We start from the raw sequence: 27,224 nt of genomic DNA, 5'->3' as shown, positions 1-27,224 counted from the left end.
ATATACTCTTGCACCATTGCATACATTCACACACAGGCGACTTCTTCCTTACCCGAGTCATTGCGTAGGTAGGACGACATGGCTGGGATGAGGCAGGACTGGCTGAGCAGCTCCTGTAGCACCGTGGGCAGGGCTGTGCTGTTGTGGGTCCTGCTCTCTCCGGCTGATGGGACTTCGCTGCTGTGGCTTCCTGTGCAGCCCGCTGGGTTGATGTAGCTGGCCAGCACCTGCGGGACAAAACAAACAATCAGGAATCACTGCCGCTGCTGCCCCCAGCTCAGTTCATTTGGCAAGACTTGTTTCAGAGGTTGCGGTTGTTTTCTGCTTATCTTTACTTTTTTTGGCTCAGTGTCCGACACAACAGCATGCAATGGATGACAATAGTTTTGTGGACAGCAATGAGATATTCAAAACTTGGCAGTGGTCCTGACTGTACCTGCAGCAGGCAGGTGACATGCTCTTCCTCTAGCCTCTGTTTAGTGAGGGCCTGTTCCACATCCCAGCCCGAGGCTGTGGAGCCAGTACCGAAGCCCGTTCCCTTGGCCCAATAGAGCTGCTGCTCCTCGCTGGTGCCTCCGCCGTGACCGCTGGATACCTGGGGCTATGGACAAACAAACAGTTGGGCTTTGAAACTTTTTTTTTTTTTTTTTTTTAAACAACTTCATTTACATTTTCAAAATACAAAATATATTCAACTTGGAATATGGTTTACACGTACGTATTGAATTATCACCCCCACCCCACTCTAACATAAGAGACCCACATCCTCCCGTCCAGGGTCACTCAAACAAACAAAGAGAATAAAAATAAAAACACTACAGGGACAGAAAAGCCAAAACTAAACCAAATACACAAAAAAAAATAATAAAAGAATTCCAACAACCAAAAAAAACAATGTTACCAGCTTTGTCCTTTACACTGCTGGCATTTGAAATAACCAGTTTATTGGATATCATTGAAAAAACTGCAGACAATAAGGGGATGGTGCACTGCTTGAAAGAAACAGGGAGCACACACTATTCAAACAAATGCTATAGAGGTATATTACCTCAAGGATAAGTGGCCTTCTGATGGCAAAAATTCAGAATGTTACTACAAATATCAAATGAGGATATTTATACACAATACACAATGCACAATGCCTACAACACCAATTCTTGCATGTGACAATGTCACCACTTTGGAGTTGACACAACAAAACATCAGCCTATTATCCCAAAAAGCTGACAGCGGCTCTGTGTGTTGCATTTTTGCAGATGGGTTTCCAACACACACATACACCCGAGGCTTGGGCAATCGTGCAAAATTCCAATCGCTGAATGTGGCAAATGTGGTCGCCCCCATTACAGAAGTGCAGGATTTATTATTTACAAGTGAAGTATTTAATTAAGTCCGATAGCAACAGAAAGCAAGGGGGAGACGTGTGTCCCCACTGTAACGGGAGGGAACGGACAGCCCCTTTAGTCAGTTGTGTTTAAAAAGTGTTTCATACATGTAGGAAACAAACGAAAATCGATCTAAAATAAAGCATCGGCACGGGAGCCTGTGCACCGCTGTCTGCAGGAAAAATAAAAATAACTCTGCTTCAGTTCTATGGGTTAAGTTTACGTTTCATTTTCCATACAAGTAAGAAACTGAAGAAATAAAATTAATCTAAATCTTTCTCTTTGAGATCTCATTTTATATTGCTGTATTATAATCACAAGATTTGCATGAAGAGCGGGGAAGTGAGATCCAATCACAAGTGGTTACTCGACAGCTCAGAGCGGAGAGGTTGAGAGCCTCCGTCCCCTCTCTCCCTCTTCACCTCTCTCCGCTCTAGTTTTATAACATGTTAAACTGCACTTACACCGTTGAAATTCTCAGATTTTTCCTGGTGGATAAAATAAATCGTTTGTCATTAATGCCAATCACGATCGATGAAGTCTATCGTCGATTTCATCGTAAATCTGCCCAAGCCTAACACACACCTCTTTTATTACATTGGCCTTCCAAGTGGAGAGGCATGATGCTCATTTGGGTCAGGGTGGCAAAAGGTTGGCATGGACACTACAGACTTTGCTGTGAAGCTACATTATCTCCAAAGTTAACTCTTGAAAGAAACGGGGCAAAAGCTTCATGGATAAGAAAACACATTAAAAGGTATAGACGTGTCCAATGCAGCGCATGGAATGAGAGACACGAACGCGATCGCTCCGTGGAATCCGTCAGTGTCAGAATGTCACCAGTGTCATGTTGGAGGATGTCATTATATAAAGATTTTGTTTCTTCTATCATGCATGTCCTCTTTAAAACCAGGGGTGGGACGCACCATCCACTCCCATCCCCTCACTTCTCCACCACCAGGACATCTACTCTCTACTCCCGTCTACTCCCAGGCCACGGCCCCAGCCCCCATTTCAGCACAGGCAGGGGAGGAACACCTTAAGGACACCTATTACCACAGTGACAGGTTGCTGGCTGTTGTTCAAGCAACTGGCCCTGCAATCTGTCCTCAACTCTGGTTGCGGCTATCCATAAATCCCATGGTGGTGGTGGTGGGGGGGGTGCGCTCCACATGCGTACACTCAAAGAAAGTACAGCCTGGACTGTAGCAATTAAAGACAGCTGACATCTGAAAATCTGTGGAGACAGAGGAAGACCCATTTTTGGTCCAGCACCACTTCAAGAGGCGTCTGGCAGCAACCGAACGGCTCTCGTTTGCAAACTAAGACAAAACAAAAAAAACAAAATCAATAAATTGATCAGCGTGAGCTGGAAGAGTTTTGTTGCAACAGTTTTCATTGAGAACCGCGACACCGGTTCTTGATTCCTGCTTCCGCGTGCCTTTCAGAACTCACAACACTTTGTGGCCGCTTCAGGCAGGCAGGCGAACGGGCAGTGGCCCCCACCGCAGATGACTCAATACCAGTCTTAATAGGTCAGTATAATAGACACGACAGGTAAGTGGAGTTCCTATTGCTATCCATTCTGCTTTGTCTCACTTTTCACCCAGGAGGTGTCAATAATACAAAGGACTCGTCTCTATCACTCTGCCATCACTCTTCTCCTCCTCCTCCTCCTCACCAAGCTCTCACCTGGCTTTTATCTTTCGGGCAAAACAATTAAGCAATTTGTCAGCAGTCCATGGGGTGAAATGCAGAAGAGGCCTTGACGAAAGGCTCCAGCAGCAAGAGAGCCATTAATAATAGCAATGACCGACCACACAGACACCACACACACACACACACACACACACACACACACACACACACACACACACACACACACACACACACACACACACACACACACACACACACACACACACACACACACACACACACACACACACACACACACACACAGGGTTCAAAAAGACAAAACATTCAGTCAGGGAGAGTTTGTGTGGCCTACCATGTAAAGCCAGAATGATTAAGCCACCTTCTCAGGGACTCCAAGATAATGTATGACCACGACTGATAGCAAGTAATTGATTCCATATTAGGAGTTGCAAAACAAAGTTATTGTAGTCACAGTAGTTCCTGGTCATAAAGCCTAATTAAGATTTTAACTGTTGATATTGTACTAAATTTTAGTCCAAGGTTAAGTCTCTGGTCATAGTTTTTCACACTTTTCAGATATTTCCATTTACTAGTTGTATGGGTGCAATGCCTGTAAGGTCCACGCTACTTGCTAATGTTGTCCATATTGTACTCGCCTTGTGTAGAAAGCGAGATTACCTCTGTGTATTGGCATGCGTATTTGCATAAGGGTATGCCGACAACACCGTACCTCAGATGCGTTGGTGCTGGCGTTGGGGATCCGTGGCGCATGGTGGCTGAGGGCCGACAAGCAGGCCAGTATGAGGTGGATGGCACCGATCTCAAGGGCCATGCGACGTAGTAGCACACCATCGTCAGTGGTCAGTGGAGTGCTGCTGAACAGTGCCCTGAGCACATGGAACGGGAGTGTGGGTAGCACGTTGGCTGACGGTGACTGCAGGATGTGACCTAGGAGGAGGGGTGTTAGAATTAGGTTGAGATTAAACAAGTGGACGGAGTCAATTTTACACAATGTATTTCCATAATGCCACACAGTATACTTGTCATTTACAGAAAGGGGCTACATAAAACACCCCTAAACTATCCAAAAAGGTATTTTTGTCTCCCAAGAAGGCTGACATTTTTCATCAGATCTTCTGGAAATTCTGAGGCAGTTTTGGTTTTGTTCCCATTATTTCTTTAGTGAAGTTTGAGAAGAGTTTGAAAGAAGCACAATGATTGATCAAAATTGCCTAAAAGACTAAATGATTGCTGGAGGGATTGCGCATATTGAGGAGAACAGAAAGTATCTTTTGCTCTCATTTAGCTCCCATAATGACTAAGGGCAGACAAAGACAGCAGCCAGCTAAATGGCAGCCTGATGTGATGTGTGACCAGTGTTACCAAACAAGCTGGCAAGACACCAGCACCATTAATCTTTAACAAGGGCTCTCATCTCAAGGACTAGGGAAACACACAAAAAAGGCAGCTCTCTCCTAAATACACAATGCACACACAAACAAAAGCACAATCGGTATTGTATCAGCAGCAGTTGGGGCTGTGATTTAGGTGATAGATGTATGGTCAAATCTTGCCAAAGAAGGCAGGCTTGGTCAATTTTGCTCTAAGGACAGTATATGCTCACCACACGGACCATAAGAATCTCAACAAACCTGTTTGTTCCCTCATTGTTAACAATGGTAAATTCTAATTTGCATCTTTCCATTCAAAAGTAGCTCTGCATCAGATGAAGTCTGAGCCATGCTCATTATTGTCTGTCTACAAAGATAAGAACTGGCTATTGTATTGTAATGGCTATTTGTTGACAAATAAGACCAAATTGATAAGGGCTAAAACTGAAGTAATTTCCTGAATATTTTTATTTTAGATAGTTTTGTAAATACACACAATATCATTTCAGTTCATTTTTGTTTTTCCTGTCTAGTTTAATTAAAATGTTTCTTTTCACACCTAGTTTTTATGTTTTGTTTTATTTAAGTGTACAGGGATGGAAACACATGTATAGTGAAAAAAGAGAGAGCTTCCCAAAGTTGCCATACACCCTTAGTGTTTCCCAGAGGTCTGAAATATTGTAGCCGACGGTTTTCCGAGTTCCCATGAACGCATCACTTCTGACACGCATTTGTTTTTCCGAGACTGTGAATGCAGCATCACTTCTTGTTTTGGAGCGCTTTCAACCGGAGACTAGAGCGGTACGTGTGAGTTCTAACGTAAAATCAGAGAACGAGTACACACGGATGGCGTCATTCTCTCGGACGGATCAAAAATATAAATTAAAAATGCTTAAATGGGTCGCCTCCCACATCCCATTCAAAGGGATTTATCTCATGTAGTCTACAGTATATACACAAAATGGAATGAATTGTGCATCTGGAAAGTACTAATGATTCTTAAACTTTTTTATATGAAAGGACCCCTCCATTTGACATAAATTAGACCTGCACAGCATTTGATAAGAATTTGTCTCTGGGACACCAATCTTTAAGATATTTCTTCTTGCTAGATTTGATTGATTAGATTTAGTCAAAACTTCCATTCCTGTTCATACTGTAGTTCGGGAACTAACTCAATGATCCAAAAAGTCATTACTGTACATTACCTAATGACACTAATGATTTGTCCTGGAAAATAAATAATGGTGAAGTTTAATTATTAATCATTCTACGGGAGAAGAACGTTTTGTAGGAATGGCTGTCCACTGTGTTGTCGTCTCCATGTTGAGAACCAGTGGACTAGATGAACCTTTTTAGGGTCATCAAACTCTCACCCACTGATGTTGCTTGTTATGTTATGCACTGTTATATTGTAGGAAACTGAAGCCCCATGCCTGTGTGAGTGTGTGCAAATGTTAACCCAACACCACAAAGACCTTTGCAGGTGTCACTTACTGCCCTCTCCATCATCTGTGACCCCCAGCACCAGCCGCAGCAGGCACTGGGCGTGCTTCCGCTCCTTTAAGAGAACCTCGGCATAACCAGGCAGGCGCAGGAAAAGGCCGAATGCCGCCAGGGAGTGGGCGGGAATGGGGGACATGGTCTGCACCGAGGAGGACGAGGAGGAGGAGGAGGACGAGGACGCCTGGCCCTGCGGCTGCTGCTGCTTGTTGGTGAGTGGTGGCTCGGTGGCGATGGTCTCGGGCGCCTCGTACACCAGCTCTCCCGACTGCTCAATGGTCACCCATTCAAACTGGTCGCTGTCCTTGGGCTTCTCCAGTGTGGCTGAGGGCACCACTGGGGCACTCACCTGCACCACACCACCCCCGAGACCACAGGAGGGCGGTTCAAAGAGAGCAGAGTGAGATGGTGGTCGGACTCACAGGAACAATACTGATAGATGTGTTGGTGAGTATTTGTACCTGCCACCAGTCTAAAACTTGATAAAAATGGAGTAAAAAAGTATAAGCTGCACTCATTGAGATATAGAGCCTGACGTCAGTGTGTAAGCATTTTGAACAATTATTTAAAGCTTAGTTGCACTAAAAGCTAGGACAGGACAGCAGCTACTGCATCATCGTAAAAAGTTATACTCTAGTGGGGTCTGGTTAGTAGAGTAAACCTCCTAAGCTAAAAGCTCTAGATAAAGCAAAGCATAGGAGATTCAAAAAAAGCCTCACCTGCATCAATATAGATGCCTCTGTTCACTTTGCTAATGGCCTTACGTCCCAGGTGAGGGACCCTTACTAGATTAATATATAACAAGGATAGAAATACAGTATCCAGTGGAACACCACATCTCAGTAGTAGAAAACTGTGCTAGATGGCGTAGGGGGGTGGATGGGGGGGACCTCCATTTAGTAGTGTTTGAGCCAGCCCTTGTTAGCACTAGCAACCTTGAACTAAACTGATATATGCTTATATCAAAAGAAAATCTCACTTGGTGGCCATTTTGGGAAGGCTGATGCCAGTCATCGCTGGCTCTTGGACACAGCCTGAATAGCTCAATTTTCTGAAACTATTTCAAAGAAGTGGGGCGCAGAGCGGAGTGGAGGGGGTGGGGGTTGGTGGGGTGGGAATAGAAAAAGAATAACAAAACAAAAACAGATTTAGTCCCTGGCACGCTTCGTTCTCGCCCAATTTCACTGATTTGGCTATTCACCACATGTCACAGAGTGAGTGCGCCCTTTCTCAATTACCTCTCAAAGTGTTCATTTCTAAGCCATGATGTAGTGTGGGAGTGGCACGCCAAAGACAAATACGGGTCAGATTTAGTCTAAATGGGAGTCGAGGACATGCCGTCCCGTCCCGTCCCTCTTAGCGAGGCCCTGGTGATATAGGTACCAAGAAGTATGGCACACAGACAAGCTGCAAATCTGTTACAAAACTATAGAACCCGTCGCCGGTTACTCAACTGGAAATTGGAAAGCAGACGCCCTGCACTTACCCAAGTATTAAGTTCCAGTCATTAATAAACCTTGACAATTTTCCATGGCTTGTTAAATTTAAGTCTGTTACTGACAATTATTTTGGTGCTCAAGCACCGCGATGCACATGCACACATGCAAAAAGTTGAGCATTTCATATACCAGCTCCCGTGTAATTGACCTCAACAAGGAGTGTTCCTGTCACAATTGCATATCTGCTTTGTGATATTGGGTAGAGAGAATTTGGCTGTAAATCCCTACCAAGATTATGACTGCCAAGGGCACTAAGTCTTTGCATATTGCATTAGTGTTTGGGCAATACGTTGGAAGCCTCACCTGCTGAATGACGTCAGGGTAAAGCATTGGCAGCCTTTCAGCGATAAGGGCCAGACCGCCCATGCCAGCGAAGACCTGCAGCGGCGACTGGACAGGGCTGGTCTCCAGCAGGGACTCGTCAATGGCCGCGTCCAGGCACTCGTCGGCTGGGGTCATCGGCTCGTCCTCGGGACAGCTGCTCAGCATGTCACAGTGTTCCACTACAAAGAGATGGCAGAAGGGATAGCTGTTATTAAAGACAGGTCTTATGTTAACTGAGTGGGGTTTTGGTTAAACTAAAGCGAAACGGATACACTCTGGCAAACTGCAGTGACTCATCACAATTTGAGTCAAAGATTTAATCTTGAGACATGAACATGCACTAATACCAAACTGTTTTCCGTTTATACAATGAGAGAATTCCATGCAAAGTGACTATAACAGCAGAAGACAAGTATTCCAAACTTGGCCAACAAAAGATAAAGACAGTGTTGTTAATTGATCAGTATACATGTTTGGATGTCAAGGCATTGCAAAACACCTCACAGCAAATCACAATTAATCACTCATAAGCAGATCAAATATGTGAAACAGGAGAAAAGACACCAACCAATCCCTCCATTTCTCTCCCATTCAAGAATGACACTCACTTTACTACTTGTGCTAGTGCTAGGAGTTACTTACTACTTGAGGTGGTGCCCAAACAAAAAAACATGGTAAACAGTAGAAGACACAACCTGAATATCCTTGTTTGCACTTACCAAACTCAGTGGCATTCAAGACAATGTCAGACAGACAAAATGGAATGGCCAAAAAAAATCAGTAACTGCTGTCTTTTGCAGTTCCTTCTTCATTTCTAGCCTGGCATTGCCCAGACTTTATGATTTTATGAAGCCAAGAAAAAAACAACACAAAAACATTCCTCCCATACTGGAAAATAGATGATTCACTTTTCTTCACATTTCTCTAAAGGGATTCTCTTCCCTCTCAGCACCCTCTCCTTCGATCTGTTACGAATTAAAAGTCATCGGCATTGTGACTAATAGGCCCCTTTCCCACTTGCACTGAAAGCCTTAAATCTACCGGCAATGTACCGGCGGTGTTGACATTCCGTAAAAACCGTTTCGTAAGTTTCTCCACTCTTGAAGTAGTATAATTTTTGGAAAATTACCAGAATGACTGTGCATGGAAGTATGTGGGAATGGATGTGACATTTCCGTAAAGTAGAGGTGGAGCCGAATCCAAATAAAGCACAAATAGTAGGTCATTACAAAAAAAAAAAAAAAAAACATTCAGAAAAATGATGAGTCCGATCCGAACTGTGGCGCTCCGCTGCAAAGACAAGAAACTCAAACACGTTCAGCCTCTACGGAGACAGGTCTTTATATTCTTCAATTTTATTATTGTTCTTCTTAGAAATGCCACTCAGACCCTCGACGTGTCTTTTAGAGTTAGGGCTATGTTGCGGGGACATCGGGCACAAGTGCTTCGCTTGCCCACCGGCCGCACCGCGTAGAGCCGAAGGGAACAAGCAGGAAGGGTATAGGCAGAACGGGTGGAGAACGTTCCTTCTCCAGAGGCAGAGAGTGTCGGGCAGGTTATGAATGATCACACTGATTTTATAACTTTGGGTTGTTGTGTTCAGGGACAAGGGCTCTGTGCCCTCTCAGTCAGCGGAGGGGAGAGTCCGTGGGGCGGGGAGACGGGGAATGAAGCGGAACAGTCATCTATGTGGGAACAGACTCCAGACGGAACTTCTCCGTAAAGCACATTGAGCTGAAATTGTGTCAAATTTCAAGTCAATCGGAGTCACGATGTAAGGGGCGTGGCCTTTCCAAAACCGGCCTTAATTACAGCGCTAGCATCTGGCGGATTGGGCTCATGTTTCTTGGTTAGCATTTGCACATCATTTCCAGTTATTCGGCCACGTTTCATGTTTCTAGCTTGTTCCGGCTGATGCCGATTTGAGATGCGGTATAAGTAAACAAATAATAACAATAATAAATTGTCAGAAAAACAATGGGGTTCAACCCTTCCGGGGTTTGAACCCTAAATACAGCTGCAGGCAGCAATGCATGGGGTCCAGGTTGATCACAGCAATAGCAATTGCTTGACCAAACGCCAGTTTCTCAAAACGGTCGCCTCCAGCCAATAAGATTGGCATTGTTATGTCAATAGGTGGCGCTATGGAAATTATATCAATTTCAATGACAGCCATTTCGATTGCATGATGGTGGCCATTTTGATTATGTCAAAGAGGCCCCGCCCTGACATTTTTTGCGTGACTCAAAATTAATTTTGGCACACACATGCACGCTTTTAGGACCGCTGCCGTGACTTCAACAACAGGAATATTGTTTAAGGTATTATTTTAAGTTCTGTTGGCCTGTATGAAATAATACATTAATTACATATATATATTATATTACAATAGGGATGTTAACAATGTTATCTACAATAAAAACATTTTTATTTGCTTTGTTTCGAAAAAAGATCGCACTGATCTCTGCTGCAGAACACGCCCTCTGCTGCAGAGCTTCTCTAGCATTCATGCGTCCACCCAAAAGCGAGATGGTCAGCGTAATGGTATATTGTCCACTTTAGGGGTGAAATCGCATTTGATTCTTCGCATGAATATGGTAAATATATTGTAATGTTTACAATTAGAGGGAAGAAGAATACATAAATGTTTCGACCCCCCCGACCTGTTTTTACCTCTTTTGAAGGGGGTCCAAGTCTTAATTCGTTTTGGAAATTCGAACCATGGCATCAGATATGGATTTGCTCTTTCCACACTTTATCATCCCGGGCACAGTGTCTACACTATGTCCTTTCAGCACCACAATTGTACAGAGCAGAGACAGTTGTTCGAAATTCTTTCTTTACTATGTTTTGGGCTAGGCCTAGAGCATACACCAACGTTTATTCAACATCTTTGTAACATTCAAAGCAATCACCTGTTATTATTGAAATATTTGAATAAGTTGTTTGAACGTGATGTCTGAAAATGAATCGCCAATGTGAAATTCTTCATGGGAAGGTTGCAGGCAATAACAAAAAAGGCTATTGGGTTTTCTTGGAAATCTTGATGGGAGGGATTCTGTGCAAAAAGCCTGCAACAGTATTATCGTCGCGACATTTATTGGGCGGACTTGCCATTTCGCCTCACTTGTGTTTACAACCGTTCTCCTGGGTAAGTGACACGGGTGGCGTATACATTTATTGTCAGTTTGTGTATATTCCTCACAAAGGGCATCATCACAAAGGACATGTCCTTGGTGTTTGTGATACAGTTCAACAGGGAGAAGATGATGTCATATATGCTCAACAGATGTTCTTTCAAACAATTGAACTGTATACAGAAGTGCACTTCATATAAAATTATAGTTTATATTTAGCTTTACTTAAAACAAATAATGCTTAGCAATTAAGACATAACTGTCATTTAAAGCAGCACTAAGTCCCCTTTGGTATTTGGTGGCCCTACAGTTTGAGTACAATTGCACTTTTACACCACTGTCATAAATCTCAGTCCATTATCTGAAAATCATTTATTTTACTGGACAAATTTAACCTTATTGGTCACGTTTCAATACAGTCTATGTTACAAACACAAATATAACACCTGGGTTACAGCGCTCTTTGCACCGACCTCGCCGTTTCAGCGAGCACTTAGTCCAGGACTCCCCCAGAGCGGGGGATCAGCCCCCTGCTATCTGTGTAGCTACCAGATGTGCTCGGCCTGGCAGATAGGCTCAGAGGGTGAAACAAACTGGAGTCAGAAAAAAAAACTCTGTGGCGCAATGGAAGTGAGGGCCGGTGTGCACCTGCCAAGGTGCGGTTGCTGGGCACACCACTGACCCATCTCATCCGTGCCGTCGAGGGGGGGGCGCTGTTGTTGTACTTTGCAAATGATTTGCGGCCAAACTATGGTGAGTAGAGAAAATGCATTGGATAAATTGTATCCGGGGCAGTCCACACAATGCTGTGGTGTGATTTAGGTGGAAACAGGATCATTCATAAAATGAAATGCCGACCATTGAAAGTTATACCATTGGCATAGTACCACTATTGACCAAACAACGCCAGATTTCTCAGTTCCTCAAGAGTCATGCAGTCCCTGCACAAATCTACCAAATTGGATGATGCTTGATGAGTTCTGGCAGATTATGTAAAATAGACATTTGTAGACTTTGAAAAATTGTGGCCAAACTATGGGGCATATCAAATGTCCATTTAATACATTGTATTGGGGCAGCCTAGACATGCTGTGGTCCAAGTTTGATTAACATTGGACCATATCCGTAGTTTATTCCGCACTATGCGTGACAGACTCGGCATGCCCCAAGGAATCCATGGATGCAAAAACTTTGTGTAAAAGTGGTTGTTAAAGCGCCATCATCTGGCTCATGAACCACGTTTTTTGTGTTTCCTATCTTCGGAACATGTCGAAACCTATCGTCAGTTAGGAGAATGGCGAGGAGAATAATAATAAAAATCCAAACAAAGACAATAGGGTTCTTCGCCATTCGGCCTGACCAAGTCATCATGTGGGAGACAGTACCCATGTCGACCACACCCAGTTCTAAATAATCCCTTAAGCTATCCACCACCTGATGCAGATTATAGTTAGTATACTATTCATTTAATTATTTAACTTACAGCCCCTGGCCCAACATTGCACTTTCCTGCACTGCCTGTGCTTGTAACTGCAGCAGTGTTATGCTGTGTTTGTATGCACAAAATGTAATTGCCCTTCAAGGGCTGAAGTAAATAGTTTCTGCATTACCTTAACCAGTGGTTAAAGTCTCTGCACTGATTTTAGAACAAACTCTTGCATTTTTCCTTCAATCCTTATGCTTAGTACGGTCACTGACCAATCACCTGCTTCCACAGATTATCTTTCCAAAAGATGATTCAGGAGCATTTTTTTTTTCCTGAAAGGCCTGCTGGGGCATGGTAATAGAGTGAGGGTAAACAGAACTGTCCATTAGCAAGTTTTACACAAGAGCTAAAGAAAGCAGTTCTTTCCCCTCTTTTTTTAATGTGGAGCAGGAGGAAAGGACACTGGTATTTATAGCCCTTTGTGTGGGCTTCTGACTGTGTACACTGACCATCTTACCCGACTTTACCGGTCAGGAAAAAGCACTGGAGTTGAGGTGTACATGGACATAGATTAAAGATTAAAATTGACGTAATCCATTATGGGTTGGTGTTTGCTCAGTGGGAGTCTTGCCCACAACAGCTAAGTGAACATTTGGGAATTCAGAGGAAAAAGATGAAAAGTCTCAACTACCCTAGGTGTGACTACAAGGAAGCTATTTAAAAAGATTTGTCGCAGGACTGGGGGGACTACAATCTTTTATACAGTCGGGGACTGGGGGTCACCGTACGCAAGGGCCTCAAGATACTTTGTAGTGTTCAAAATATGGACAATTACTGCCAAGGTGCTCAGGAAGGCAATAAAGAGCTCGAAGCTTGGTTGTTTAGGTATGGCCAAATCACCACAAAGACACACATTTGGTTGCTTTGCAGTCATGCCACTGAGCATGGGGGTTCTACATTTACCATGGCCAACACAGCCTGCAGCAGAAATAAAAGAGAGAAAAAGAGGAATATGAAGCACAGAAAGAAAGGGGCTTTTACTGAAGCAGAAAATCTCTTAATGAAGCATTGCAAAAGGAAAGAAAGAAGCCCAATGCAGTTTCTGGAGTCAACAGCCACCCAGGAATGTCTGACTGGTAAGACTGTGCACTGTTTGAAAATATTCAATACGAGGTTAGATAGCAATATTTTGATAGTGGTTCCGAAAAAGAAATATTCAAAGGTTTTTCTTTTTCATAATGGACTAACTTCAGTCACTCATAATTGAAAAAATGCCTTTTAACAAAGTAAGTAATCATGTAGTGGACTAGAGTATGACGACAGGCCAGCAGAGAACACCGGGAACGCTACACAGCATTTGCCGTCAAAGTTAAAAGATTTGAAGGTTTTTCCGTCCTCCGCGACAGAATTGCAGCCAGATGTTACGTAGCCACCTTACAGACATGGAGAAACAAAGAGCAACATGGTAGATAAGGTCTGGTGCAGATATGGACAACAAGAGGCTATTGATATTGGTGCAACAACATCCGGAATAATATGATCAGAGCTTGAAATCGTACCGAGAGGTCACAAGAAAAGTAGACATACGGCAGGCAATCAGCACAAAGCTGGATGCAATACCAGGTATGGACATTTTGCTCAGCTAATGACAAATTAATTTAGTTTGATATATTTTATTGGAGTCTTTGTAAACAATATAACATAGCAACATACCGTCACGCTTATTTCGTTTCACCATTGTAGCTCTCCCTCACTGAGAGTTTTGGTTTTTTTCCCCCTCCCCCCCGTTCCATTCACAAAGTGCACAAAATCCCGTTCCCGTCTACAGAGTTCCATGTGAACGCCGCATTTGTGCCAGCAGGTGCTCCAGTTAGAGTTAATATTCACAAATGAACATATTATAAAATCTGGTATACTAAACGAGTGAACAGCAAAGTACAAACAGTAAACCTGCACATTTAACATACAGCAGTCAGCTGTAAAGCCGGCAGCCTGGAACCCAGACAGGGAACGGGAAAGGTGCAGTGAGTAACAGAGTCCGCGGACGCAGGAAATGCACCTGACGAGGGGTCGCTCGTGAGGGGCCGCCAAGACCAGGAAAACGATCTTCCTTACGCCACATTGGAGTGCAAATTATGTAAATATGTCATTTAAATGTGTACATTACTAATAAGTTTAACCAATGTAATGAACAGGCTTGCTCAATGCGTGTGAAGCGTGCAGCGCTTGTAAATTTAATTGATATTTTAAAGGCTGGTTATTAGGTTTTGTATTTATCGGTAATGTAGCACAGTGTTCACAATGTTAGTTATAACAATCTTTCCCGGGCCTGGAACTAAAACCTTTTTCTGATGCCCCAAAAATATATATTAAAATAATTAAGTTAATATCATAAACGTGCAATGATGAGTTGACTAGGACATTTTTTTCTTTTAGTTGGGGGCAGCATTATATGGCAGTTTGAGTCATTTTCAATATTAAATATTCTAACTAAGATGTTGGATACCATTTGGTTGATCTAATGGTTGTTGTTGTTGGCTTGGGTCCATGACTAGAACTCAAGTGTTCCTTTCTGGCAGCAAATAACAAGCATTCAACTTTTTCACATCAGATGACGGAAATATGCCTTGGGGGAAAAAAAATGCTACATTTAACTTACACCAACATTTCCAGAGATTTCACAGCCTTTTATGAGTTGATAAATTGCCTTTTTTTAGGATACATTGTGCTATTGTGTCATTACACGCCCATGGTGATCATTTTAAGAACTGATTTAGGCGGTTTGCAAAATTTACATTTACATTTACATTTAGTCATTTGGCAGACGCTTTTATCCAAAGCGACTTACAAGGGAGAATAACATTCAGCTACATTGCGACAGAGATTAGTGTAACAACAACATTGGTGTAACAATAAATACTGCAAGGTGGTGCAAAGTAATTGTAGATTAGGACAGGAGGTACTCACTGAAGAGCTGGGTCTTCAGGTGCTTCTTAAAGACAGAGAGGGAGGTCCCCGCTCTGGTCATTTTTGGCAGCTCGTTCCACCAACGTGGAACTACAAATGAGTATAGCCTGGATTGCCGTGGCTGTATGGCCGGCAGAGCCAGGCGACGCTCATTTGACGAGCGCAGCATCCGGGGGGCAATATGTGCTCTTACAAGAGCATTTAAGTAGGCGGGAGCATTCCCAGCAATCACTCTGTAGGCCAGCATAAGAGACTTGAACTTGATGCGGGCGGCTACAGGTAACCAGTGGAGCTCGATGAGCAGCGGAGTGACATGTGCCCTCTTTGGCTGGTTGAACACCAGTCGCGCCGCCGCATTCTGTATCATTAAACTGAATTATGTAGCTGTGTGATGCACTGTGTCGATGTTCCATTTAAATGTTTTTGAAGAAATTAGTTCTTGTCCATGGGTTTGTATACTGAATTAATTATGGGTTGAATGATAATTTATTTACCAACAAACTTGAATTGCATAATTTAATCGTTGAATATTCACTTTTGGGTATTTGAATATTCAAATAACTGCGGCCTACCCTAAATCTTAAATACATCAACGTAAACAGCACTACAGTATAAAATTAACTAAATAACTAAAATAGAGAATGGACGGTGAGCTCATCAAACAACAATACTACTAAAATTAACCTCCTGGTGGATAGAATAGACCAATCAGACTTGCAAAAGCGAGTGAAATATATCGCAGCCTTTAAAATAACTGCTTTCGTTCTCCCTCCATCCACCATTACAAGCAGAATCCATTCACCATAGCAACAGTGGTCGACCTGGATGGACAGGTTACACTTAATACGTCTAGCTTTAATTCCTGGAGGGGCAGAAAACACAAGGAGGGCAGAGACTGGAACTGGGTAGTCTGTGCTCAGAACCACTCCAAGGGCTTTCTGGCATCGAAGCATTATTATCCCAGCAGCCTGAGTAATAGCCCAGGAGATGCAAGCAGGACCCCTGTCAAGAGTCAAACTATTTCAGACCTGCACGAAGGAAAGAAGGACGACTCAAGCACAATTTTCCTGTTTGCAGCAGGCTTATAATTGATCTTCTGTAAATTAATGTCACCAACCCCACCCCCCGACACCCCTGTTTTGTATGAAGGCACCGATTGGCGCTCCTCTCTGAGACCTACCTTTCTCTGTTCGGAGCCTCTTGAAGGAGTCCGTCTTGGACAGACTGGAGATTGGTTCAGAGATTAGCTTTGAGCCCAACTTGACAGTGAGATCAATCGAGCGGTAACCCTGCGGCAGCCTGCGGTCGTACAGGAGGGTCAGTAGTTGGGCTAGAGTCATTTCAGCTGGGAGGGGCTGGCCTGGAGGCAAAGGGAAGGAGAAAACAATTAGAGACTCAGCACCTCTGCAAATTAGTGGGGGTTTTAACTTATTCCACAGAGAGAATCATCAAATGATGCCTGACACCATTGGACAATTGCTTGGGTAGGGAATTCTGTCTTCGGAGGTGTAAACTAACATTATTCCCACAATGCACATTAATGGTGATAATAAAATAACTTGTAAACATTGCGAGAAGCTTGACGAATCAAACTTTTCCACACACAACACTATGTGCAGATTTCTGTAAGCGCAGGCGCACTCGTGCCATAAATCCAAGGCATTAGAAATTGAACTTTCCTGTTTAAAATAAGAGCTGTTACATAATTGGCTAACTCTAAGCCCCATTCACACATGCAGTCTATCCCTGAAATGGTCCGCAACATTTCCTGCATGGGGTCATGTGTGAATGGGAATAGGGATAGATATTCTGGGAAATCTGTTAAAATATATATATATATATATATATATATATATATATATATATATATATATATATATATATATATATATATATATATATATATATACACACACACATTACTTGTCTCGTAAACTTGTTGAATATTAGGGATACACGATACAGAAATAAGTCTCTTCCGCAGGTTGCGCTTGTAAAAACAGTACACACAGAGACGAACAGCGTCCAGCACTGAGGAGAAGCAGAAAGATGATGCATCTTTGACAACAGGGACACATACATCCATAGTTTGCCGTTTTTTGGGGATATTTAAGTATCCATTGTCTTGTAACATATGTCGACGAGACGCACTTTATTATTTATTTAGACATGGTTGTCATATAATTTGTTTTTCATTTGATCAAAAATGTATTTCAGTGAAATGTTAATTAAAGCAGCAGCACATTGTTTGATTTCAAGTAGTAATGTGTATTTATTTATTTATTCTTAAAATAGCGTTAACTGATGGGACTTATTTCATTTTGAATATTCAATAAAGAAATATTAGAAATGTACATGCCTTCATGATTTCATTCTCTATAAAGCCTGCCTATCAATTGCTTTTAAGCTCAATAAACACAAGATAATATTTGACCAGAGTCTCTCCCATTTGTCCGGGAGATTGAAAGCTTCCAGCACACGTGGACCAGCACCAATTTTTTCCGCACAAGAACTCTGACCTAAAGAGTTATACTTTTCTCAAAGACCTGTAACATCCATAATTAGCGAAACGGACATCCTTTTGGCAACAACGGAAAGAAGGAAATAACAATGCTTGGAGGAGTAACCCTGAATCCAGGGACTCCAATTAATTTTTACACCATAGAATTCACCTCCCCCTTCCTAAATCTATCTGTAGAAGATATACAAGCCCTCCCCGCCTTTAAATCCACTCCTCTGATACTACAAGTCTTTTTGAATACCGAGTGTTACGGTTTGCACCTGGAAGCTCCTGCAGCGTAATATACGCACCCGCATTTACCTTGGTGGCTCAGAGCCACAGCAGTAAATGGTGTGGTCGAGCCAAAGGAAGTGCACAGTCAACAGCTCAAGGAACAGCCCCAGATGGATGTCAGAACTTCCATCCCACAGCCTGGATCAATGGGCTCTACTTGGCTGGGGCTATGTGTGAGTTTGTGTGTGTGTGTGTGTGTGTGTGTGTGTGTGTGTGTGTGTGTGTGTGTGTGTGTGTGTGTGTGTGTGTGTGTGTGTGTGTGTGTGTGTGTGTGTGTGTAAAGTACCTGGAAGCAGCTTGTGGTAGAGGTGAAAGACGGGGACACTGATGGTTTTGGCAGAGGGGTCCATGCTGGAGGTGGTCAGCTTGTCGGTCATCACGCGGCCTCTCCGGGACGGGGGGCGCGGGGGCGTGGACAGGGCGCGCTTGGACTGGGACTTGAGGCCTGACGGAAGACAGACACAACGCCTCAGTCTTTTTTCCCCACCAACAAAACAGGGCCTCAGTGTCCCAGGTGACGTTGAGATGATGACGTGTTATTAATCCCAACATGGGAACGTCAGGAGACACACCCCTTTTCACATTTCAATACCTGCTTGAGCAAGTAAAGCAAACAAACCTTAATTTCTATGTGTTACGCATCTCTTGCTGTGTACTTGCAGCTCAAGCTTTTGCAAAGTTTACCAACCTCAATAACAATCGGATACTTGATACATAAATAAATATACACTTTTTGAAGATGCGTTCACAACAGACAAAGGCAGCTGTTGCAACAGACATGTAAAATTAAGTTTGCCTTTTTTTTTTTTTTTGCAAATGATAAAAAATAAAGAAATCTCAAAATTTATCTAGGCCTGGAAAACATTTCATACAGTAGGAACACCAAACAGTTTTAGTCTAGAGAAGTTGCAGATAGTGGAACATTTCCATGCCGCTAGTTGTGTGTGAACATCTGAAAACCAATTCCCATTTCCCACTCGAAAGAGGGTGTGTGTGTGTGTATGTGTGTGTATGTGTGTGTGTGTGTGTGTGTGTGTGTGTGTAATGGAACCAAACTAAGCACCTGAGGCCACAACAACGCTGTAGTTGTCCTGGAAACCACTGTCGGCTTTCATCTTCTCCTTTTCCTCGTGATTCTTCTTCTCCTTGTCCTCCTTCTGCTCATTGATCAGCTTGGCTGTGATGCTTGGCGTGTCTGACAAGGACATTAAAAAAAAAAGTATATATATTATCGTGAGGGAAAAAAAAAAACGGCCCACATGTTCTGAATTAATTCCTCACTAACTGGATAAAGTTTATCCAAAATCATGGGGAAAATGTTAGAAATGCACAACAAATATAAGCAAAAATAAATATATACATTTATCTGAGATTCTATGTATTTGACACATTCAGTCACTTTGGAAGGAAATCCAATGCAGTTTACTACAGTAAGGGAGTAAACAAAGTAGGCAAAGACAGTGATAAGGAAAGTAAAATATCAGTCCAATGTGATGGTACGGTATGACTACCAAAACAGGTAAGTGTCATTACCAATCGCACGAGCAGCCACGCAAGTTCTCGTACAGCTGACTGTTATCATCCATCCAACATGATCGCCTACGATCTTACGTCCCATAATACCCAACCCATCAGATAAGCAGCCGGCCGCCATAGCACATGCACTGCATTAGCGATTCCAAAAGGTCAACACAGACGTACCCTTCGAAAAGAACATTTTAAGGTTCGCTGAGGAGATATCAAAAGCCTCGGGCGTCTCGTGCATGAGACAACTTGGCCGACGCGGAATTCCTTATTAGCATCTTCACTGCAGATCCAGGAGAGATGCCGTTGTGGGGCACATAAGTCATCACACACACACACACACACGCGCACACACACACACACACGCGCACGCATGCACGCACGCACGGCCTTCTATCTGCTGTTCAAGGTCCTAGTAGGAGAACCATCCATCACGCATTCCACTGGCTAACAGCTAGTGCCGCTAACTCTCACTGCTGCACTTATGACCTTGGCGGCTAGATAATGCACAGAGAACAAAAGCGTCCCTCCTCGCTGGTGAGGGAGGTCACTGCTCCGACGGGCGGGGTGCGAGACGGCTGACTGAGCTCGTTCAGAACTTTGGTTTCCAGCGGATTTACTCCAGATCCTAAAACAATTACTCGTAGTACGTGTATGGTTCTCTGAAGATCAGAGTCACCCATCTTGTTTGCAAATTTTACTTTTTGGATCTGTTGGGAGGTTCGATATTTTTATCCGGATAGAAGCAGGAAGTGGGAGGAATTTAAATCCGAGAGGGCTTCAATACAAAAAGAGAAGCTGGAAATGCTTTACAGCCGGCCAACACAATGTTAATCAAACCTAGTATATATAACTGCACAAACTATTTTCTTTCAATGTAAAACATAAGCTGGTACGGCTCTGTCTCTCTTTCTAAAGGCTGCTGTATATACATCTCACAGGCATGCATTCTTATTTATGATTGGCTGGGATTCATTAATACTCAATTCTATATACTCAAGTGACCTTGCTCAAAGCTCAGAGTTGAAATAGACAGTGGAGGGCAAAAAAATCTGTAAAGTGCTGTTTCCATGTGTGGCTAAAGGAAGGTGTGCAGGTTTAAATTCACCTTCTGAGTTTGAATGATGTATATTCCCATTCGTACAAAGCAGGCGGTGGGTCAGTGCAGCTTACCGGATACCCTGTCCAGGACCTCGGCCAGGGTGGTGGAAATGGGCAGGTGGAGGGTGCGGTACTTGTGGCCGGCTCCATACATAGGGTGCTGGATCACATGGCTGGTAGCGTTGATGCGTCCCTTGTAAAGCTACAGAAAAGGGGGGAAGCAAGCGATTGTCAATTCAACAAAAACAACTATGGCCAAAGCTCCTCTGAATGCACTTGGTGGTTGCTTTTAAAAGTGTTTTGGAACACACACACACACACACACACACACACACACACACACACACACACACACACACACACACACACACACACACACACACACACACACACACACACACACACACACACACACACACACACACACACCTTGTTTCCCTCTCTCCACCCCACCCTCCTCGACAAATTCTTCTGCCTCTGCCCTTATTTGCCTTGACATGGCTTCTCAGCCAGCATGACTGTAACATGTGTCCATGGTCGTGACATTTACTGCCTCCTGGAGCCTGCGGGGAGACCGGCACCACGCTGCCAGAACTGGACCGAGACGAGCGCTTCCACGAGACCTCCAAACATGCTAATTAACGTGTCAAAATGCCATCAACAGTCGGATGGCTTTCATTAAATCGAGCGGTTACCAAGGCTGTTTCCGCCCCCCGTAGATCTGTTCACGAGGGACCCTGACAAACGCTGCAGCTACCTTGTTTTTTTTTTTTTGTTTTATTTTTGCTGATACAACACGACGCCAAGGCCAATTTGACTGACAAGCGGACTGGAACGTCAAGTTGCCTTTGTGTCATGAACCTGACATGAGAAAATTGAGCCGGTGCTTTAAAATATCAACGGTGCAGAAAATGTGACCCGTCGTTATTTCGGTGCAGATGAAGCCACGATGCTGACTGTGGTTTGACCGAGTGCCGGCACCTTTTTCCACAACAGGCAGCGTAAAAAACAACAAGCGAAAATAAGGTCTGCTTAATTGGAGAGGAGATTAGGGGAAAAAAAAAGAAAAAAGAATTTGGCAACCATCTGGGGTGCTAATTTATAGGCAGCGCCAAATTAGACTCTGCCTTGGAAGCTCCCTTCCAATTCATCCTCCTAATACGTTTTTTTTTGTGCATTTTTCTATCCTGTATGAAGGCCTTCGGATGGAGGGGGGGTATCTCAGTCACAATGTGGGCTCCTGTTAATTTTTTAATGATTTTATGATACAAACTTGATTTAAGAAATTCCGGAGAATTGACAAATCCGTTTCATCACTGGTGTTTGGATACCGTTACCGATGGTTTATATAACATGAAACGTAGCGTTTAAAAAGGTACAATCAGTGACATTGAACAAATAGCAACAAATAGCGCTCCCTAAAGGAAGCCATATGAACGACACCAACAGGCTTGGGCAGAATGACAATTAAATCAGCAATTGGCTCCATCGCTCCACCAACTGACATTTATGACAGACGTTTTTTTTATATCTACCAGGAAAAATCTGAGCATTGAAACGGTGTATCGTGTCAGTGCAGTTCACCGTGTTCTGAAATTGATCGCAGCAGCAGAGAGGGTGAAAGTGGCTCATTCCCTCTCTGCTCAGAGCTGTTTTGAGCCCCTTTTACACATAGTAACCGGTAAATTACAGAGATAACCTTTCCGGCACCGCTAGTGAGTGTCACTATTCACACATGCAGCTACATTCCAGAAAATGTCCATCTTTTTCTACACATGCCATGACAATGCAGGAATAGATGGGGCGAGGGACAGTCAGACAGCCAGTCACGCGGCAGACTTGCTTTACGCCCATATTTTACGACATGGTGCCTCACGTAACTTGCGCGTGCATGAGAGCGAGAGCGAAATCCCGTATTCCGCGGCGTTTTGGCAGAGATCGTTCTGTACTGTGAAATTTCATACAATTACATCCCCATGTAGCGCGCAAATAAAAATATATATGCCTATGAAATAAACCCTGAAATAAATATATAAATAAATGTTCATATAAATATATAAACGAGTAAACAAATGCCCAACGGATCGGGTGGAGGCGGAACGGGCTTCCAGGGATGCCGGCCGAGGTGGTGGGGGATCTTTCATCACTTTCATTGCGCCGCAGAGTTTCGTGAGAACCTCCTGTCTATTTACATGTCGACGTCCGCAGTGGAAAAGAGGGATCAGAGAACTGGAGTTGTTTTTGTTTTTTTACCCTCTTTTTCTCCAGGGAGCACACGCACTCCATTTCCTGTGTTTTTATTTTAGTTTGTGTCTTACTTATATAAAACTTATTATTTATTTTTTTTAAACGCAACTGAGTAAAGGGACTGTCCCGTTCCGCCACATTACAAAAAAGATAAAAAAACAGTGTCCCCACTGTCTCCTATGGGACTTAATTTGGGAAAAACAATGCGATGGGAGTGTATAGAACTAATGCACGCAAGCGTGTGTTCGTTTGTAAGGGTCCCTTTGGCATTTCGCACCATTGTCCAAGCCTATTAACACCAACATTCCAAACGTCTTAGCCTCTTCCTACTTATTAGGCCTTTGAATTTTTCTAAATTACTTATTTCTTTCCGACTTTAATTGCTAGATTAACACTGTGGAAACACGTGGTCCACACCAAACTTTTGATTTTTGACTGAACGTCTTTATTATCAAGTGTATTGCAAATTATTGATTTTGAAACTCAACTGACGGCAGGACAAGCCTCTCAACACCGCCTTCCCCAGTCAAGGACCGTCACCCTTCCCTTTCACGCTTATCAAAATCTCTTTTTGTTTACAGCGAATAGACTAAAAAAAGAATAGGCTTGAATAATGAGGACAATAAGACAGCTTGGGGGAGCGAAAAAAAAGGAAGCTTTGGGCATTTGAAAGCCCCTACTCACTTCCACGCCCACACACACACTTCAGCCTCCAGTCCTTAAAACTGCTCTGGTGACAAATAATCATTGAGCAGTGCGATATATGTGGAGCATTAAGGTGCCAGCGAATATACCAGACGTGCATACGTCTGGGGGTAGGGACACGACTACTCCTTCACGTAGTTGCACTGGCACCTTGTGGTCACATTGGGAATATTACATCATTTATGCAAAATGGAAAGAAAAGAAAATTACAGATGCTACAACGCTGCAATATATATATATTTTTTCCCCCCCAGAAGAGAGGAAGAGGAAGGAGAGAGAGGCACCCACCGGGCAAGGGGACTGCAGGAAGACCGTGACCTTCTCGTCCTCCAGCATGAGCTGTAGGAAGAGCCTACGGATGAAGCCCGAGATGTTTCCAGAGATGGGCACGTTTCCCCTCGGCGCCGACTGGAAGAGCTCACAAAGCACCTAAGGAGGTTCGACAACATGTTAGCGCCACCTGAGGGTCACAGGTGTACATTTACTCGACGGATGGGATCAAAAGTTGGTCTGGAGCCCACGCCTACTACGGTGGCCCTGAGAGCTGGACACATTACAACTTAAAAAAAAACCACACGCAACTACACCACGAGCAAATTCAAAAAACATCGTCACAAATTTGACAACACATGGATAGCATTTACAGCATGTGTAGCACGCACTGTGAATCCAAACGTGCCGAACGAACTGAACGCCAAACCGCTTTGCCAATTCCAAAAACACAATGGCGTCAACAGAAAACACAAATGCAAAAGCCACAACGTCACGGAGGTGAGCCACAACAGATGCACGGATTTATCTGCAATAAAATATATGAAACCAAGTTATTTATTGTCTAAGAATTCATACAAGTAATAAATCTGGAGTCGCAACCATCTCAGACCAATCGTGCCACGCGAGACCACCATGTCCAAATCCTCCATCTGATTCCTCCATGCAATAAATAAGTAGAAATAACAACTTATGTCAATCGTCGTTTTCATTTAAGCCACGATATTCAACTTCATTTTACTACGATATTCCAGAAAAAACGGCTTCTACCGCCTCCGTAATAGTATTCTGTAGTTCGCAAACGATACAAATCTTTTGGGGGATTCACTCACTTGTGAATCAGTGAATCAGTGATTCATTTGCAGGGATACACTCCCTCACTGAGTAATTGTGACTCACTGAACTGAACAGGAAGTGATTCAGTTCAGCTCATTCCCCCAAAAGATTCGAGACATTCGTGGACACAAGAATATCATGGAGCCAGAAGATGCCATTTTCTTGTAACCTCACACTTAAATGGCCTAAATAAAAAAACATGGATTGATATAAGTTGATGATAAGTTTTTGTATTTATTAGTTGCATGGAGAGAGCAGATGGAGGATTTGGACATGGTAGTCTAGCGTGGGCCGGTTGGTCTGTGATAGTTGCGACTCCAGGTTGTTACTTGTATATATATATATATATATATATATATATATATATATATATATATATATATATATATATATATATATATATATATATATTTTATTGCAGATAAATCGGGGAGGCTTTTGTGTTTTCCGTTAATACGGTTGTGTTTTTTCGTTCGACCTTTTTTATAAATTCTGCACGTGTCAAAATGGTGTGGTTTCGCGCGTGGTTTCTTAGGTTGCAGTGCATTGAGTTCCAGGACCACCGTTTAGGTCCAATTTGGATCATTAAGTGTTTCCCCTGAGAAGGATAAAAGAGTTGAGATGAGACTACTAATCATTTTGTTTGTTAAACACCTCATGCTCACGAGGCCATTGAAAACTTCCAAAATTTCTCAGAAGAAGCATTTCTGAGGGAAATACACAAACTGCAGGAAAATAAATAAATAAGTAAATATGGCTTTGGTCTTTCTTTCCAATAATTACTTTACCTGACAAATAGGGAAAATAACACCCCCAAGGCCTGACATTAACTTTTAGATGTGGTTTCCAGATTGGCATCTTCAATGCATGAAAAATAAAAAGCTTTTAACACTTTAGCCTGGACTACTGAATTAGAAGCGGTAGTGACTGGGCCGCCCACCTGAGCCATGAGCCGCTGGTTGTTGGGGTGGCAGGAGATGCACTGCAGGAAGAAGGCCACGGTGGCGTTTTCCAGGGCCGTCCTCTGCTGAGTCGTCAGCCCGCTCGCTCGCCCCGAAGTCGTCAGCGAGTAGCGAGACCCCGACGGCTGCGGCTGAGGGGGCACGGGGCACGACGCAGAACTGGGGCCCGGCATGTGCGCACCCGCACCAACGCCCGCACTGGCACTGGAATGGCACAACAGGAAGAGCAGGGCGGTCCACAGAGGGTTCACCTCCGGTCCGCCCAGCCAGTCCTTCATGGCGTGACTGTTCCCCACCTCCGTCAGGAAGCGCAGGACGGGAGCCGCCAGCTCGGCCGACAGAGGCGGGCGGGCGTGCGAGGACGAGTGGTGGTGGTGGTGGTGCTGATGGTGCTGCTGGTGGTGGTGGCGGCGTTCAGCCTGGGCGGCGGGCAGAGGGAGGTCGGCACTGGCCAGGAGGCCACAGCAGAGCTGGGCCAGGCTGCGGACCAGCAGCGAGGGCAGTCCCGAGTCCAGAAGCTGCTCGATGGCGCTCGGGGACTGCGAGGCGGCCGCCAGCGTGGTCAGCTGTGACTCGGACAAATTGACGGGAGGCCTAGCGTGCTTGGAATCGTCGGTGAGTCCCGCCGCTGTGGCGTTGGCGTCGTGCTGCTTCTTGCCGTCGTCCGTCATGGCGAGGCGGTGGTGCTGGGCCTGGGAGTGGCTGGCGGCCGGAACCGGCACGATGCCCATCCAGGACATGAGCAGGGAGAAGTAACTGGGGTGGATGTGGCACATGGAGCACAACAGGCTGTCCACCGCCTTCTTCAGCACCATGTTGCAGGGCAGAGACATGGACCAGTTGTACAGCAGTCTATAGAGGAATGTGAGCAGTTCAGAGTTTGCATTGCAATGGAGCTGATTCCTCACTATGCTGAGTTCATACATACATCATAATTTCATCTTTTAAAAGATATACTACTGAAAAAACAAGTAAGCTTCTGGCAAGTATGACTCTGGCTTTAGAATTTCACTTTGTTGGTTTTAAGATCTCAGCAAATAAAGTTTGTGCTAAGGATTCCTTTTAGTGATATTTTTGCATATTCAGCCCTAAAGCTTTTAGGTTTATTAATATCAGTTATTGCGGGGACTAAAAGCCAATTAGCTTGCTCTTTTACCATTACCTATTATGATTATGGGTACATTGTATGTGTTTTATTGATGAAAAATATTGATTCCCACTGGGTGATTGGCTGGTCTACCAGTGCACACTGTTAAACCTCTGCAGATGACTCAGAATGCAGTAGGGCGCCTCATTTTCAACCAGTGTGCATGTCACGCCTCACTCCGTATCTCTCCACTGGCTCCCTGTAGCTGCCCGCATCAAGTTCAAATCCTTGATTGCTGGTCTGCAGGGCAGTCACTGGATCTGCACCCACACACATTGTATCGCGCATCAGGCCATATGCCCCCTACCCGTCCGGAGGTCTGCAAATGAGGCGCGGCTGGTGGTGC

The 27,224-nt window shown here is 43.9% G+C and overlaps 1 protein-coding gene across 3 annotated transcripts in view; it reads right to left on the bottom strand.

Moving 5' to 3' along the window:
- Positions 1 to 27,224, bottom strand: part of birc6 (baculoviral IAP repeat containing 6) — a 148,882-nt gene that overhangs the window by 66,469 nt on the left and 55,189 nt on the right. For all 3 annotated transcript variants that reach the window (XM_080016188.1, XM_080016189.1, XM_080016190.1), the window contains 11 exons: positions 25,710 to 26,583; positions 23,951 to 24,091; positions 20,783 to 20,912; positions 19,149 to 19,280; positions 18,372 to 18,530; positions 16,472 to 16,651; positions 7,741 to 7,940; positions 5,933 to 6,287; positions 3,775 to 3,992; positions 437 to 601; positions 53 to 227 (listed from right to left, as the gene is read on the bottom strand). In XM_080016188.1, the coding sequence (XP_079872314.1) occupies positions 53 to 227; positions 437 to 601; positions 3,775 to 3,992; positions 5,933 to 6,287; positions 7,741 to 7,940; positions 16,472 to 16,651; positions 18,372 to 18,530; positions 19,149 to 19,280; positions 20,783 to 20,912; positions 23,951 to 24,091; positions 25,710 to 26,583 (2,729 nt within the window). The remainder of the gene's footprint in view (positions 1 to 52; positions 228 to 436; positions 602 to 3,774; positions 3,993 to 5,932; positions 6,288 to 7,740; positions 7,941 to 16,471; positions 16,652 to 18,371; positions 18,531 to 19,148; positions 19,281 to 20,782; positions 20,913 to 23,950; positions 24,092 to 25,709; positions 26,584 to 27,224) is intronic.

This window comes from Zeus faber, assembly GCF_960531495.2.
Source record: "Zeus faber genome assembly, chromosome: 16".
NCBI classification, from domain to species: domain Eukaryota; kingdom Metazoa; phylum Chordata; class Actinopteri; order Zeiformes; family Zeidae; genus Zeus; species Zeus faber.
This window is presented reverse-complemented; position numbering and strand designations above follow the sequence as displayed.